Raw genomic sequence first — 14445 nt, 5'->3', positions numbered from 1 at the left:
GGCTGCAAATGCAGCACAGGGGCGGCCGTGGCCCCGCCCCCTCCCGGCGTGGCTTGGGGAGTTAGAAAAGCAGTGGGCTTGACCTCGGCACCCTCCTGTCTCAGCACCCCCGGGCGCTGCGATTACGTGTGTGGTGCCATGTCCATGCGGCAGCTGGGCTGACCCTGTGCCCACAGGGGAGGGTGCCCCTCAGATAACTACCCTCAGGGGAGAGGGGAACTGAACCGGGGCGCAGAGGCGGAGCAAAGCCAAGCTCACCTTCAAGGGTGCCAAGCACAGGCGCCTAGGCTTCAGGGCCCCTCGGAGCTCTTTCAAAACTCACGTTTAGGCCAAGTGAGGTGGTGCACACCTGCGGTCCCAGCATTCTAGGAGGCTGAGACAGGAGGATCACAAGGTGAAGCCAGCCTGGGCAACTTAACCACTTGGTGAGACCCTGTCTCAGATATGCTACGGCCGCATAATTCCTAGTAGTTGGACCCTGGAAGTGGCCTCTATGTCCATCAACAGCAGAATGGATATAGGAAGTGTGGTACTCACACACAGCGGAGTACTACTAAGCCATAAAGAAGGATGAACCTGAGTCGTTTGTAGGAAAATCGATGACTCTTGAGACCATAATTTTAAATAAATAAATGACACACACAAACTTAAACATCACATGTTCCCTTACAGGAGAAATCCAAAGTATAAATGAACTAAAGAGTAAAATAAAGGACACATGATAGGAAACAGGGAGATCTTTTTCAGGTGGGAAGGGACCAGGAGACAGGGGTGGTGTAAAAGGAACTGAGAGGCGCTGCGTCTGCACCCACTCCCCGGGAGAAGCGTGGACACGGTGTACCACAAACACGGACTAATAAAACTAAAATTTCAAAATTCAAAAAGTGCGGAGGACAGAGCTCTGCCTGAAGTCCCGGGTTCAGTCCCCAGTGCGGGAGAGGCAAGCGGCGAAGTAAGGCCGCCTTGCAGACGCCTCAGTGCCCGTGGGTTTCCGCCGCAGCCTGCCTCTCTGAGCGCCGCACCCGCCTTGGAGCAGAAGGCACCACCGTCACACACAAGGCTTCCTGGGCACTTTATTGAGCTGAGGACGGAGGTTCACCCTGCGGTCCCCCACGGGTGGACACCCCTATCTGTGCAGGAACCCGAGCCAGCTCCCCACCTGCGACTTGGGGGATGGCGGTGCTGTGTCGTCCAGCAGGCGAAGCGCATAGGAGCCCGCGTAGACCAGGAACTGGCCGGTCACCTGTGCGGCATAGGACAGGAGGCGCAGCAGGCTCCTGCAACGGAGCTTCGCGTCAGCAGGGTGGAGGGGAGGCTGGAGGACCCCAGCCGGCTCAGGAACCGCAGGGGTGGGGGCAGACCCGAACCCACCGCACCCCACCCTGGTTGGAGCTGCGTGGGGTGGGAGGGAGACCCAGCTCCGGCCACCCCCAGCCCAGGCTGAGCCTGTTACGCAGACTGAACGCTAAGCCCCTCGTCCGGACCTCTTGTGCTCCACAGAAGCCCAGGCGGTGCTGAAGGGGCAGTGAGGGCCCGGGGCGAGTGGCTGTGCCCTGGGGTGGGTCCCTGCCTGCAGCCCAGCCCGCCGTGGACCCCTGGCCTCCTTCGCAGCAGGAGGCCTGGATTTGCCTTGAGGTTTTCCTGATGGGAGGTTGCAGGGGAGGCTCATTTTCATCAGTCCTGTTTCCTAAATTCCCACAGCTAACTCTCCTGCTTCACCTTGAGGTGAAGACAGCAGGCTCTGCCCACACCTGTGATTCCAGCCCCAGAAGAGGATGAGGCAGGAGGACGGCAAGTTGGAGCTCAGCCTGGGCAACCTAGTGAGAGCCTGTCTCAAAATAAAACTTAGAAAGGGCTGGGCTGTAGCTCATGGTGCAGCCCCTGACTATTCTGTGTGAGGCCCTGGGCTTGATCTCCAGTATTAAAAAAAAAAAAAAAAAAATTAAGCCAATGCCATCCTCCTGTCTCGGCACAGGAAGCCCAACATCAGGATCCCAACGCTGCGACAATGGCCTCAGCCCGTAAGTCCCTGCAGCCGGCCGGGGGCACTGCAGACTCAGCTGGCCTCAGGCACTGGAGCAGGCACCCTCCAGGGCCTCTGCCCCGTGCTATCCCCACGGGGACACAGGGACAAGGAACTGGTCCTTGAACAGCGCCTGGGGCTGAGGCTGGCCTGGAGACCTGCGGCCTCTCCTGGCCCGGGGGTCGGATCTGCTGCTATCCATGCAGGCGCGGCTGCAGGACGGTGGCAGAGGCCCTGCCTGGTGGTGGCAGGAGCACTCGGGACAGTGAACTCGCTGCCCCCAGGTCCTCTCTAGCATCCTGGCCATATGGCAGGTCCTGGGCACGTGCTGTCAGGCTGTGTCACCTGGCTGTGGACTGGCCACAATGACCCAAGTCCCGTGGGCCACCTCCCTGGGCAGCTGTCACCTGGGGTGTTCGAATGTGTGTAACAGGCTCAGTCTGGGCCACAGGGGCAGACAAACGGGGTCTCCCTCCCACACAGTCAGCTCCCAGCTGGGGTGCGGTGGGTTCTGGGGCTGCCTCCCCCATCCTGACCAGGGGCCCTGGCATGGCTCCCCTGCCCTGTGGCCCGCCAGGGTCAGGTGATGTGGCCCCCCCTTCCTTCCTGTGTCATTGGGCTGTGACTCCCTGGGTCAGATAGCCCCGGGGAAGGAGCCGCTCTCTGGGCCCCTCCTGGGTCTCAGACTCAACTGCGGGCCACCCCCACCTGCTGTAGCCCTGGTTACCTCAGCATGGCCTTGAGCCCGGTGCAGTGGATGTCGTAGGACACAGAGTACAACTCATACAGGGTGGCCTTGACGTTGAGGCAGCCCAGGAAGTCCTTGGGGTGCAGCCTGTACAGGTCCAGGGTGACTTTGGCGATGCCGGAGCGCGGCGGCCGCCTAGCTGGCGCGTACTTGCTGGCCTGTGTGACAGAGCAGCTGTCAGGGCGTCCACACGACGCTCTTGCTTGTTCTCGGCTCACCTCATGCTCCCTGTGGCCGCGTCCAACAGGAGCCTGGAGTCCATCCCAGCTGCGCCAGTCAGAGGCTGGGCCGAGCCAGATCCAGCTTTGCCTGGGTTTTGTTTTTGTTCTCTGGTACCGAGGCTGGAACCCAGGTTCTGCACCTGGAGCTACATCCCCAGCCTGCATTTATTTTTTATTTTGAGATAGGTCTCACTAAGTCATTCAGTTGCCCTGGCGGGGCTCCCAAGCGCACGTCTGCCTCAGCCTCCTGAGTGCTGACATGACAAGTGTGCCTGCACTGAAGTCTTGCTGTGCAGTGCCTGGAGGTGCTCCGGCCTCAGGCTCGGGGGCTTGCTCCCGAGGTCCTGCAGGCCACCTGGACACTGGTGAGGACAGCCTCCCGGGTGACGGTCAGGCAGTCTGTCCAGCACTCCTTCACAAGTGCAACTGGACAGAAGTGTGGGCCACCAGGCCAGGGAGGGCAGTGAGCCCGGGGGACCCCACCCCCTGCTTGTGTGCAGATTCCAGCTACTGACCCTCAGGCTGGGCCCCTCTGCCCACGCCGCAGAGGACACAGGTGATCCGGCAAACACCACCCCAGCCCCGCCACAAGCCTGGGGACCCGCGAGCTCCACTCCTTGGCTGGGGGCAGAATGCAAAGTCAGGGATGTCCCAGCCTCCTGTGCAGCCTCAGCCGGAGGGAGCTGCTGTGGGACCTGGGGACCTCATCTCAGGAAGGAGGTGCGGACCCCAGGCTTCCCTGCCTCACCTGGCAGCTCCCTCTGCCTGCTTGGCTCTGAGGCCCTCGGCCTGGCGGGCAGCTGGCTACCTAGGGCTGAGTGAGTCCCACCCACAGCCGACACCTGGTGGCTGCCAGGGCGCTGTCAGCCTGTGTTCTCCGGACCCAGCTGAGCTCCACTGCACTGGAGTCGCCCTGCGGCCAGGAGGAGCGGCAGAGGTGGAGTGGCTCGGAGCCACGAGTTGACACCAAGGATCTGCGGGGCGGGGCCTCCCCTCGTCCTCTCCTTGGCGCCCAGTTCAGTCCCCGGGGCAAGACGATGCCTGCCCCGCCTGTCACCAGGGTCCACAGCTGGCGCCCTGCCGCGTCTCTGTGCGGGGAGGTGACCTCTGCAGGTCCAGGTCGGGGACTCGCATGGCCTGGGCACAGGGCTGTTTCTGGCGCCCATGCTGTCCTCAGTGGGGATCAGCAGCTGAGCAGCTTGCTGTCCCGTCCACAGCCAGTGTGCTCACCACAGACTCCCTGGCCCACCCAGCTGCTGCTCTGTTCAGTCAGGAAAGTGTGTGCGCACACATGTGCACACACACACACACACACGCACACGCATGCCTGCACACCTGGTCACGGGACACAGTGGGCAGCTCTCGGCTGCACCGCCTTGCCCACAGCTCCACACGCACTCTGCGGGCTTCCGCTTACCCCGTGGCCAACGCAGCTTCTGAGCCCTCCCTGGAGACGCCAGGCTCGGAGGCTCGGAGCCAAGTGGCCAGAAGGGCATTTGCAGCGAACACCCAGGGTGAAGTCCAATCTGCCCTCCGGCGGTGCTGGGGCGGCTGCTGCTCGGCCCAACCCACGGCCGCGCTCCGCCCAGGTCGGCATTTCTTCCCTGACCAGAGCGGGGGCCAGAGTCCCCAGGCCCAACCCACGGCCGCGCTCCGCCCAGGTCGGCATTTCTTCCCTGACCAGAGTGGGGGCCAGAGTCCCCTGGGAAAGACCCCTTCCGCAGTGCAACAGATCACGGCTCCACTTGACGGTGCGGCTGCGCAGGACACGGGGGGGGGGCATGACGCCCTCCCCTCCGGCACCGTTGAGGAGACTGAGGCAGCAGTGGGTGGACACAGAGCGGGGCGACCCTGTTCCCTGCCTCGCAGGCTGGGGGGGGGGCGCTCTGCAAATGTGCAGAGCTCGCCGCTCGGGGCCCAGTGACTTTTCTGTTCTGGAACAGTCACTTTTCACGCAATGTGGCTGAAGCTGACCTTGGTTGTGAGTGAATCAAGGCTTGCTGACGTCTCCTTGTCTCTTCCGATGCTGCTCACGTCTGCAGCTCAGTGTCTGGCCCTGAGTGACAGCGGACAGCACGTTCAGATGCCCCGGTGTCCCAGGGAGAGCACGGCCCCCAGGCTAGAGCTCCGCTGGGCTGCAGGGGTCCAGCACATGCAGGCAAGGCGTGACCGGGTCCAACCTGAGGGCAGCGAAGCCAGCCTGCCCTCCTGCAGGCGCCCGGCTGGCGACTGCAGGTCCATGTGGCACGGCTGCTCCCATGCGCTCCAGGCTCCTGCGGGCATCTGCAAGGGCTCCCCCCTCCGGCGTCCACTGCCACCGCTCCACACGCAAGGAAAGCTGGGACCCCGAGAGGGAAATGCAGGAGTCTGGCTCACCCAGCCCAGCAGCAAGAGAGGACATGTGAGCTGGGTCCCCGCAGTCTGCTCCTGCACCATCCTTCCGAGCGGCCTGCCCCTGTCTCTGGTCCATCTTAAATGGACTGCTGGGTCCACAGCTGCTATGTGCATTCTCCGAATTTGCTGAATACCAGTGCTTCCTGGGGTTATGTTGGGGACAGTGTTCCCTCTTCTGTGCCTCCTCCTGCTCCTTTTTTGAGACAGGGTCTCACTATGAAGTCCAGGGTAGCCTTGAACTCAGGTCGATCCTCCTGCCTCAGCCTCCCAAGTGCTGGCTATAGGTGTGTGCCCCATGCCTGGCTTCGAGTCATTTCTTTAATGGTCTCTTGAACACTTTCTTAAATGGCAGATAGTACCTTCCAGGTGCTAGGAATCAAGTCCAGGGTCTTGCATGTGTAGATCAAGCTGGCTACTCCCAGCTCCCGCGTTGTTTAAACAACAGCTGTGTACTGAGTCTTGTTTTCGAAGCCCTCCACCAGACTTGCTGGATCTCTACTAGATCTGCTAGATCTGTCTCACCTGACTTCCTCTGCCGCTGGCTCCTGAGCCCCTTTGGAAGGTCTAGCCGGCCCTCAGAAATCGCCTTCAGTTTGTTTCCGCCAAGTCTCCGTTTATCTCCGCTGTTACCTTCTTCATTTCCAGAAATCTGCCCCACTGTCCCAAGCCTGCCTGGTCCTTCCTATGGATTATCTCTTGTGTGCTTTGGAATTTCAGATGCACGCTCCCCCAGGAAGACCCCAAAGCCCGTGGCCCTGGCTTCCCGGCATTGTTACTCCTGCTGCCGGGCTGTCTCAGGGCTCAGACCCCAGTGGGGAAGGCGCACACTTGTCACCCTGCAGGGCTGGGGCCCGGCCTGGCTTTGGCAGACTCAGCCCCAGGAGAGTCCAGGGCCCCTGCCTCACGTGGCCCTCCGATCCTTGGCGCGTCACAGGGAAGCTGTCATGGGGCCGGTAGTGTCCCTGTGTGAGAAGCCCCCAGACAGCTGCCACTGCCAGGGTCTTCTTTACGCTCTGCTTTCTGGCTCCCACAGAAGTGTGGGCACCCAGCCCTGTCTGTCTTTCTTCTTCAGAACAGGATCTTCTGGGCTCCAGTGACCCTCCTGCCTCAGCCTCCTGAGTAGCTAGGACTATAGTATAGGTATGTGCCATTCTGCCAGCTTCTTTTCCCTTTACACAGGGTCAGTGAGGATGTGAAAAGAAGCTTTAATACTTTGCTTTGTATTGCTAGGTGTTTTATAGTGGGGAGGTTTTGGCATACATGACTGAGAGTTTCTCCAGCCTGCGTTGTACTCTCTCTCCTAACCCTCTCCCCTCGCCCATGTCTGGTTGGTGAATGTTCTCTGAAGGTGGGTGAGCCAGGCTTGGTCCTGGTGTGCTAGGGTAGCAGTGGATCTAGGAGCGGAGCTGAGCAGCCCTGGGTCCCAGGGGCCCCACAACCGTCCAGGACCAGGACCCCGAGGCCGTGGCCGGGCGCCCTCCCCTCGGGAGTTGATGCTTGGTGACGCTGACCGGACAGCAGGTGCACGTGCACAGTGGCCTTGGTCCACCCAGCCCGTCCTGTCCCAGGACAGCGAGTGGCCCGGGCTTCCCGTCTACAGGGCACTGTGCTGCCCAGGAACACCCAGGCGAGGGAGGCTGCGTGACCCTGAGGGCACCAAGCTGCCGTGCAGGGACGGCTCAACCCCGCAGGCCCAGCTCCTGCCCACGCTGCCCAGGATACGGCGGCTGCTTACCGGCGTCCACTTCTGCCTGTCCTCCAGGACCATGAAATGGGTGTTGTCACCCAGGGTCTGGAAGAATTCCTCCGTGTCCACCACGGTGCCGTCCTCCTCCAGCACCAGTGTGACCAGCCCCGCCGTGATGACCAGCACGTCCAGGGCCTGGGGACAAGAGCGCAGCTGCAGTGTGAAGAGGGCTCCCGGCCCCGGCATTCACCCGGCCACAGCGCTCGGGTGGAAACTTATCACCAGAGCCCATGGTTAGCATCTTTCCTCAGACATCAATCAAGATGTTTAAGGGGCCCATCTTCCTGAGAGCTGTGAGGTTAGTGACTGTCCGTGGGATTCTCCAGCCACCACTCGTTTAGCTGAATGAACAGGACAGCCCTGCACACAGTGTGTGCGTATGGCCCTTGCCACGTGTCTCTGTTCCATGGGCGTCTGAGTTCTGCCTCCCGGAGAGTCTGGACTCTTCTGTATTTGGTGACCTCGACACTGTTATAGATTAGTCAGTATTCTATCCTGGCCTTCGGGGGAATGATAGAAAATAGGATAAATGTTTAAATTTTAAAAAGGTGAGTACAGTAATAGATAATTGCCACAAGCCCTGCTGAAATCCTCCCCCTCCCCCTGCACACCCTCCTCGCATCGCCCTGGCCGCTTCCTGCAGCAGCTCTGGAGCCCTCTTTCCTGAGGGCCTTCACTTGTGCTGTCCTGGCTGCCTCGATGTCCTGAATCGATTCAAAATGTCCCCTTTCATGCTCATTTGACTTTGGGGAAGAGCCGGGAGTCACGGTGTCAGATCTGGTGGACGAGTGGACGAGGACGCACTGTGGTGCTCTCATGAGCCCCTTTCTGTTGCATGGCATCAGCAGCAGCATTCACTGTATTTCTGATCATACATCGTAAGGACACTCAGGAAAGAGAGCTCCAGAGCTGCTGCAGAAAGTGACGAGAACGATAAGAGTGCTTGAAGCGAGGAGGAGGTTTTGAGGGGGTTCATGGTCATGTGTGGTTTTTGGTTTTTTTTTGGTACGGGGATCAAGCTTGGGACCTTGAGCTCACAAGGCTGGCGGTGGCACCACTGAGCTAAATCCCTGGCCAATGCCATGCGATTGTTACTGTAAAGCATTGTTAAGATTTAAACGCCCGGTGTCTGTTGGGATCACCCCTTTGCATAACCGGGCGTCTCGAGTCCCTCTATTCTCCTCCTCAAAGAAGCACAGCAACACTCAGCAGCCACTGGCTCGTCTCTGTAGCCCGCTTTCCTGACGCACAGTGATGTCTCCTCGGCTGCTTTAGATCCTTAGCTGCTGAAAAGCAGCTCCCGAGCGCCCTGAGGCCCAAGGAGTGAGCGGAGGCTGCGGCACTCTGTCCCCCTGTGGGCCCCAGGCTGTACCTTGGCGATGAGCTCCTGCAGGCTGCTGGCCATCACCCCACGGCGGCTGCTGCGGTCGGCATTGGAGACGCGGAAGGGGCGTGGGGGCTGCACCAGCGGCGTGAGCAGGACCCTCCTGGTCTGGGAGCCCATGAACGTCAGGGGCCTGGACACGGAGACAAAATTGCCTCTGACTTTATTTTAAAACCAGAATCTTTAAGGAGAGGCAAGTAATTCACAGCAATAATGCAGTTTTAATATGTGCATCTTCAAGAGACAAGGGACAGGAATTACTAATGATACACACACGAATCTCCAAGGAACCAACAGGGACTGCGCGGAGTGGGAGAGCACATGGCCTCTGCTCCATTTTGCTGGGAGCATGTGAGGTCCTTGCGGAAATATTCTGAGCGTCCAGTCCGTCCACAGGGGCACATCCAGGTACACACCCGAGCAGACCAGCCCAAGCGAGCAGCTAGAGCCCGGTCACTGGGGCCGTGGACCCAGGCCTTGGTGTTAACGTGGGAGAAGCTGAGCCTAACAGGACTGCTGCTGCATCCGTGGGCAGAAGGAGAGGGAAGGTCAGGCCCCCACCCCACTGCACTTCGGGGCAAGTAAAACTGATGTTTATCACTGCACCAGAATCAATCATTTAAAATACCATACAGGTAGGATCATTTGTATGTATCCAAATAAGTGGGTAATCTTGAAATTATAATTATTTAATATATCAAATCACTTAACTCATGTCTTTGATGAAGACAGGCCCGTTAAGTCTTAACTCCCTTTTTTTCCAAGCAAAGGCTAATAGACACCCACTGAAGCAAATCTGTACCACTGAAGAATTAAAAAATTCATCAGAAAAAGCACTGACATATAAAAAGGAAAGAACCAGGTGGGTGTGGTAGTGCAGGCTTGTAATTCTAGGAGGCTGAGGCAGAAGGGTCACAAGGTCCAGCCCAGCCTGGGCAGCTTAGAAGACCCTGTGTAAAATGAGAGGGGGGGGGGAACAACTATAGCAAAAAAAAAAAATTGTGAGGAAAATTCCAACCCTTGACCATTAAATTTTAGTTACATAAAAATTAGTCAAATGGGGAAATAAATAGGAATGAGCTGATGAGAAGCTTACAAAACCAGATTCCAGACAGGGCACACAGATAGCAGCTGTGTCCCAGCCATGCTCAGCACCTGGCGCTGTGCTTAGAGGCCTGGAACCTCCACGCCCAGAACATCGGCCCTGCTCCAGACCCAGCAGTGGCCGGCCATGGGGACAGAGCAGAGGAAGAAGACCAGGCCGTGCTCCAGGTCAGCCTTGGGAAGATGCCAGAGGGGCAGAGTCGCCTGGATTCCCATCTGCGGGTGACATCCTTAGGAGGCCATGTGACTGCTGTGCCTGTCACCACGGTCTCGCACATACACGCACACGCACGAACGTGCATGCTGTCACCTGCCTATGCTTTCTTTGGCTGGGACTGGCACTTCCCTGACAGAGGCGCCTTTGTTGGGCTCCCGCCGTCCAGGTTGGGGCTGGGCTGGGTCCTGAGCACAGTGTAGTCTGACCCAGCAGGACGTGGTGACTCCATGCACCCCTTGAGATCTCCGGTAGGCCTGGCCCTGTCCCGGCCTTGCCAAGAAGGTCAGTGTGGGTCAGACTTGGAACGCTGGTGAGAATTTGGGCTAAGGTCTGTGCGGCTGGCGTTGCTTCAGGCCTGGCACACACTCGCCTGACCCTGCCGTGGCCTGCGGGGTTCTTTAGATCACTGTCGTCCCCTATCTGCCCGAGGAGGGCAGGCCGGACACTGAGGCCACCGGGCAGAGCAGGCCTTCGCCCTGCTGGTCTGCCTCTGCCGCTCACCCCAGTGCCTCCCTGCAGGTAGACAAGGAGGCGGTGGTGCCAGCGGGAATGAGCTGGGCCTGGGGCTGCGGCCTGCACCAGGCGTCATTGCCGAGCACCCTGTCCAGGGACTACGTAAGCCAGGCCTCAGAGCTGGGCCGGGGTGGCAGTGGGCCTGGTGCCAGCTTCTGAACCTTGGCCTGATCGGAGCAGTCATACCAGGTTCCTGTTACACAATGGGATGAAGGGGACGTTCTCACGCCACTGAGGGAGCATGGGAGTCGTCCGCCCCGGAGGCCTGGGGGCGAGGACACCAGGCTGGGCGCCTGATGATGCCACGAGAACCAGGCTTTGTCTCCCACCTCACCACAGCAGGAAGCTCAGCTGGCAGAGTCCCCAGGGAGAGAAGGACACGGGGTGCCACAAGCCACACCTGTGCCCATCAGCGCACCTCCTAGTGAGGCACAGGGTGGCCTCCAATGAGGATGACAGCGGCTGGCCAGGGGAGCAGTCGCAGGGCCTGCTCTCTTCCCCACTGTGGTGCCACATGGGTCCCAGCAGCAGAGAGGCCCTGGGCTCGAGCAGCGCAGTCCCCCAGCTGGGAGTCTTGGACCTCGCTGTCCCTTCTGCGAGGCCAGGCCACCTGGGCGTCTCCCACTCACCACTGCCCAGTGGAGTGAGAGTGCTCAGGACAAAACTGCCGCCTAGGAAAACAAAGTCCTGGCCCAGGGTCGGAGCGCCCTGGGGTCAAGGGTACAGCTCAGTCGGGCAGTCTCCCGCCAGAGAGGGAACACAGCCTTCGAGGAATGGGGTCCAGGGACCTGCAGGGGGGCAGCTCAGAGCTCCTCCGTCCTCTCCCAGGGACAGAGACCCTGCGGGCAGTGCTTCGCAGCTCCTGCCCCACACAGCCCCAAGAAGGCACAGAAAGGACTCGCGATTGCTGCTCTGCCCTGAGGCCCTGATGGGTGCTGTCTGCTGGGGCAGAGGCCTGAGAGACTCAGATAAGCTGCAGACCTGAAGCCAAACCAGCTGCTGTCACCAGGGCCAGCACCAGTGCTTCAAGGTGACAAATGACACAACAAGGACTGTAGCAGACAGAACCACAAGGGTCAAACATACTCGACCACCTGAGGGCCGTGCTCCGCTGATCAGGGGCCCAGGGGGCTAACAGAGAGGCCCCCACCAACCAGCTTGCTCCAGCCGCTCTGAAGACAGTAATTTATATTCCTGGCCACAAGCAGAATTCCTAAAATGAGTTGCTGCTCCTCCAACAGACAAATATTTTAAATCTGCAAAGTTACACTAGCACACCAAGAGGCTGACAATGTAGCTCAGGGTAAGCTAAGGCTTAACTTGTGCTAAGTTTGAGCCCCAGCACGGCCACAAAGGAACAGGACCAGAGAAGCCTCAGAGACCGCGGTTTGCTCCAACACCAGTGGGAACAGCCGCTCCCTAATTCCTGGGAAAGTGAATACAGACTGTGCCACAGAGCAGGAAGGGAGATCACTGTCTAAGAGGAAGAGTAACAAGGAAACGGGGAGCTTAAGGAAATAGCTCATTTCCGGGAGGCCCAGGCAGCATCACAAGCCAGACTGCACTGGGTTCCCAAAAGTTGGGCAAGGGGCATCTTCGAGGGCAGGGCAGGCGCCGCAGCTGCGTAACCAACACAGAGACCAGCCGCGACTGGCACTCAGCCGCGCACCACCCGAAAGCTTCTCTTCAGGCCTCCTGGGTGCCTTCTGGGGGTGCTGCCGGAGGCCAGGCCCGGGAACAAGGTCTTGGTGCACGAGAAACACCAGGGTCCTGTGTCCTCCAGCATGGCCACCAGGACCCCAGGTTCCACAGCCCGGGATGTTCACATCCCTGTGTAAATGCTGCGGTGTGTGTGCAGGACCCGGGTGGCTCTGCTGTGTGCTTCCCCAGACTACATCTCTTGGGACACAGGTGTGCTAGGTGACAACAAGACAGGAGAAGTGTCCGTGCATGCTCAGTACGGACGGGGCTTCCCCAGCCGTCTCTGCAGGCAGAGGGCCGAGTGCATATTGGTGTCACTGTTTGTGAGGCAGGTGTGCAGTGTGGCGATGGCTGGGGGGCTACATCCCATCGTCGTGACAGGATCCTGATGGGAGAGGGACAAAGAGCAGGCCCGAGTCAGCCAAGTGACAGCCAGTGCTAAGGCGGGTGCGGTGAGCCCGGGACTGTCCTTCAGGAGGTGTGACACGGTGGGACACACCTGGCACCCCGTCCTGCTCATGGTGGGCTCTTATCTGGCCACCAGCACTCACGATGCGCCAAGCTCTGGGCACTCAGCGACAGTGTCAAAAATCAGAACTCAGGTTGGAGAGCAGAGGGTGGGGACTCGCTTTTAGAAAACTCTGCTCCTTCCTGATGCCCCTTGGGACAGTGATCACATCCATACTAAAACGGCTGCTGTGCAGAATCCGCCTTCCCTGCCAAGGCGTTCTGGTTCTTTTTCTGCTTTCTCTTTGTGGTGTGGGGATGGAACCCAGGTCTTGCGCAGGGGAAGCCAGCCCGAAAAGGGGTTCTAAATCATTGCAAAAGTGGCTATTCTGGGAAATACAATTTGTACCAGCTTTATCACAACTTCGGGCTCACACGGATGACTCAGGACAGGAGGACAGAGTGGGCTTGTCCAGGAAGGTAGACACTTGTGTGAACAGCCTGGGGCCCTGGGGCCTTCCCGGACTGAGGCCTCCAGCAGTTACCGCTGATCACGTTTACAGTACCTCACTGCTCTCTGTGGTACTCTGTGCACTCTGGGCAAGTGCTCTAGCACTAAGTTACGCCCCTGCCCCACCAGGATCTGGTTTGTTTTTGGTACTTAGGATTGAATCCAGGGCCTTCACTGAGCTATATCTCTAGTCCTTTAAAATTTTTTAAAAACTTTGAGATAGTCTGATTAAGTCCTAAGCTTCCCAAGCTGGATTCAAATTTAAGATCTTCCTGCTTCAGCCTCCCAGAGTGTGCTACCATGCCTAACTACAAGTTTCAAATTAAAAAAAAAAAAATGTGTATACTAGTTATTTCCCTGGCAAAACGCAGATGTTTACCACAAAATGGCAGTTGCAGGGTGCTACACCAGGCAGTTTAAGCATCACCCAGAGGAGAACAGAAATCCAGCAAGACTATGCTCTGCCTGTGGCTCAAGCCAGGACAGGATTTCAGAGGGTGAGGAAGAACAGCTTCTCTCTACCCCAGTGCCAGGCTGTTTTCTACCTTGTGGATTTCTAAGAAAACTCAGCCAGAAGCAGGCAGATTCTCAGAGATCTGTGGCCACAGCTGCCCCAGCAGAGGGGACTCCTAGGCCTAGCTGAGCTGCATGTCTCTGAAAATCAGCCATCAGGCTGTGATTCGCCACATGCCCTCTCCCTTGTCACACCTGCCCCAGAGGGGAACTGGCCGGACACCGGCTGCAGTGGCCAGTGCCAGCCAGGCTGGGTTCTCTCATCACCTCAGCTCCTGAGGGGCCTGGAGAACGAGAGTGGGTGCAGCCGGGGGGGGCAGCTTTGGATGGAGTGGGGTGGGGGTGGAGTTGGGAGAGAGGACAAAAGCCCCAAAGAGCCTAGGACCCGACTGCCAGCCACTAGGCAGGGGGCAGGACAGCTGTGGACCTGAAGGGCAGGCCAGGGAGGCAGAGGAGATGCCGGCTAAGACGCAGGCCTGTTGGGTGGAACGAAGAAATCTGGTGAGAGGTCAGCTGCTCCTTGCGCCAGAGGTGACCCTTGCTTCCATTCCCGACTCCCTGCGGGGACAACTCTGTCACCTGCACACAATGACAGCCTGGTGCACATCTAGGAGCAAACTTTGTACAAAACGAACAAAAGAGGGACGCGTTCCCCACTCTCTCCTCCTGCGGGGCTGAGACGCCGGGGGTAAGGACGAGGCAGGGCCCCCCAGAGAGCCCCCTTTCTCCGGGCAGCCGAGGATCTGACCTGGCAGTAGGCACAGCCCTTTCTGAGCTGGTGTCGGCCCGGATCGCGGATTCTCCGTCCCGCCCAGCCTCACGACCTCCAGCCCGGACGGACCGCCGCGGAGACCTCGTGGCAAGGCGGGACAGTTCGCGTCCCCTCTCCCGCACCACGCGGTGGTCTTCGCGCGGTGTCAGG

At 59.1% G+C, this 14445-nt stretch overlaps 1 protein-coding gene across 2 annotated transcripts; it reads right to left on the bottom strand.

The window, feature by feature from the left end:
• Window positions 1-683: 683 nt before the first annotated feature.
• Cidea (cell death inducing DFFA like effector a) lies at window positions 684-9717 on the bottom strand. Of its 2 annotated transcripts, XM_010639018.3 has the most exons (5): window positions 9359-9717; window positions 8506-8650; window positions 7122-7268; window positions 2751-2929; window positions 691-1277 (listed from the first exon to the last, which is right to left on the bottom strand). In XM_010639018.3, coding segments are annotated over exons 1-5 (624 nt in total). In that variant the 5' UTR covers window positions 9361-9717; the 3' UTR covers window positions 691-1126. The 2 variants fall into 2 exon arrangements, with proteins under 2 accessions (XP_019065300.1, XP_010637320.1); XM_019209755.2 differs by lacking the exons at window positions 7122-7268; window positions 8506-8650; window positions 9359-9717 and adding an exon at window positions 4410-4620 and having other exon boundaries at window positions 684-1277.
• Window positions 9718-14445: the final 4728 nt, after the last annotated feature.

Source organism: Fukomys damarensis, unplaced genomic scaffold (assembly GCF_012274545.1).
Source record: "Fukomys damarensis isolate Sample0158 unplaced genomic scaffold, DMR_v1.0_HiC HiC_scaffold_30, whole genome shotgun sequence".
Lineage (NCBI taxonomy): Eukaryota > Metazoa > Chordata > Mammalia > Rodentia > Bathyergidae > Fukomys > Fukomys damarensis.
Note: the sequence above shows the minus strand (reverse complement) of the source record. Positions and strands in the feature narration are given on the sequence as shown.